Here is a 1,461-nt window from a genome sequence, read left to right on the forward strand (position 1 = left end):
GAGAGAGAGAGAGAGAGAGAATAAACACAAAAGCCTAGAGAGATACAAACCCACAGTGGTCGGGAAATGCTGCTGTGGGTGGGACAGCGCAGGGCGAGACAAACATTTCCCGTTATCTTCTCCATTTGGCTCATACGAGTGGGCTTTGAAAATGTTTGTGGGAAAATGGAATTAAGAGACCATGGAGTTTTCCCTTGAAAGCCTCCTCACACGGATCCCGTGTTAAGCACCAGTCTATTTTATTTTTCATCAGCTCCCGGCCTGATGGTTGCCCTGCCTTCGCTGACGAACACAGCCTGCCTGCTTCTTCTGACCCACGCTGCAGCTTCCGCTGTGCCCCGGGAGGCTCCCTCTGCTGGGAACACCTGCCTGCTCACCCGGCACACTCCATGAAAGGCCACCCCAGGGTCCTCTAAGGAGCCCTGGAGTCGTAGTGGTTGTGCATTGGGCAGCCGTTTGAAGCTGCTTCGAGGGGGAAAGATGGGGCTCTCTACTGCTAAGAGTGACAGTGTGGGAAACCCACAGGGGCAGTTCTACCCTGTCCTGCGGGGGCGCTGTGAGTTGGCATCTGCTCGATGGCAGAGAGTCGCGTGTTTGGGTGCAAATCCCCTCTCCTGCTTGAAGCCCACTAGTCATCATGCGGGCTGTACTGAGGACAAGTTTCTGCTTCCCTGTCTGTCCACTGCTGGACACAGGATGTTTGTCCAGAGCGGGACACTTCCTAGGACCCTCTGGAGGGCCCCAAGGGTAGAACAGCAGGAGACAAGGTGTGCTTGGGGAGATCGGCTTGGCTGATTCCTTCCTGTTGGCGTCGTGTACCCCAGATGAGACCCTCTGCCCCCACGCAGGGCCCCATCAGCACGGACGTCTCCTCTGGCCCCCAGCTCAACACCCGCCAGGGGCCGAGCGCCAGAGAGAGGGGTGGACCAGGCGGAGGGCACAGACTGGCCTGTCCACAGTGGGAAGGGCAATTTAGAACTGAGCTTATGGAAGAGGACAAAGACTTGGGCCAGAGCCCACCACCTACCAGACGGCCATCATGCAGCACGTGACCTTGCGGATGGCCGGGGTTCGGAAGAGGTCCAAGACTGAGCTGGAGGCACGGCCGCTTGCAAACTCACTCTGGATGTAGGCGTTCACCACCTGGAGGAGGACAGTGGGACCGGGGCCCCTGGTTTCCTCCTGGGAACGCCCTCCTGGGGATTCCGAGCTGGGCTGGCATTGGGGTCCCGGGAAGATCCTGCTCGCCTCCCCCTCCCCAGTTGGTGCCAATGGCTAATGTGCTGATCAAACAGGCAAGGCGCAGGTGCCACCCACAGGCGGCTCAAAGTGGAAGTTGGTCATCTGGGGGCCCAGTTCTAGTCTGACCCGCCAGGAGCCACCGGGAGCCAGAGCCCACTTGGTGGTACCTGTTACTCACCTGAATGGAGGGGCCTGGGGAGCCATCCAACTCCAGTCCAA

At 59.0% G+C, this 1,461-nt stretch overlaps 1 protein-coding gene across 1 annotated transcript in view; it reads right to left on the reverse strand.

Moving 5' to 3' along the window:
• LOC123522489 (solute carrier family 22 member 20-like) overlaps window positions 1-1,461 on the reverse strand; it is a 52,125-nt gene that overhangs the window by 45,655 nt on the left and 5,009 nt on the right. The window contains 1 exon segment of the mRNA XM_045297169.1: window positions 1,028-1,196. Within this exon segment, the coding sequence (XP_045153104.1) occupies window positions 1,028-1,196 (169 nt within the window).

Source organism: Echinops telfairi, unplaced genomic scaffold (assembly GCF_000313985.2).
Source record: "Echinops telfairi isolate 266 unplaced genomic scaffold, ASM31398v2 ScPeMD7_7417;HRSCAF=8455, whole genome shotgun sequence".
Taxonomy (NCBI): Eukaryota; Metazoa; Chordata; class Mammalia; order Afrosoricida; family Tenrecidae; genus Echinops; species Echinops telfairi.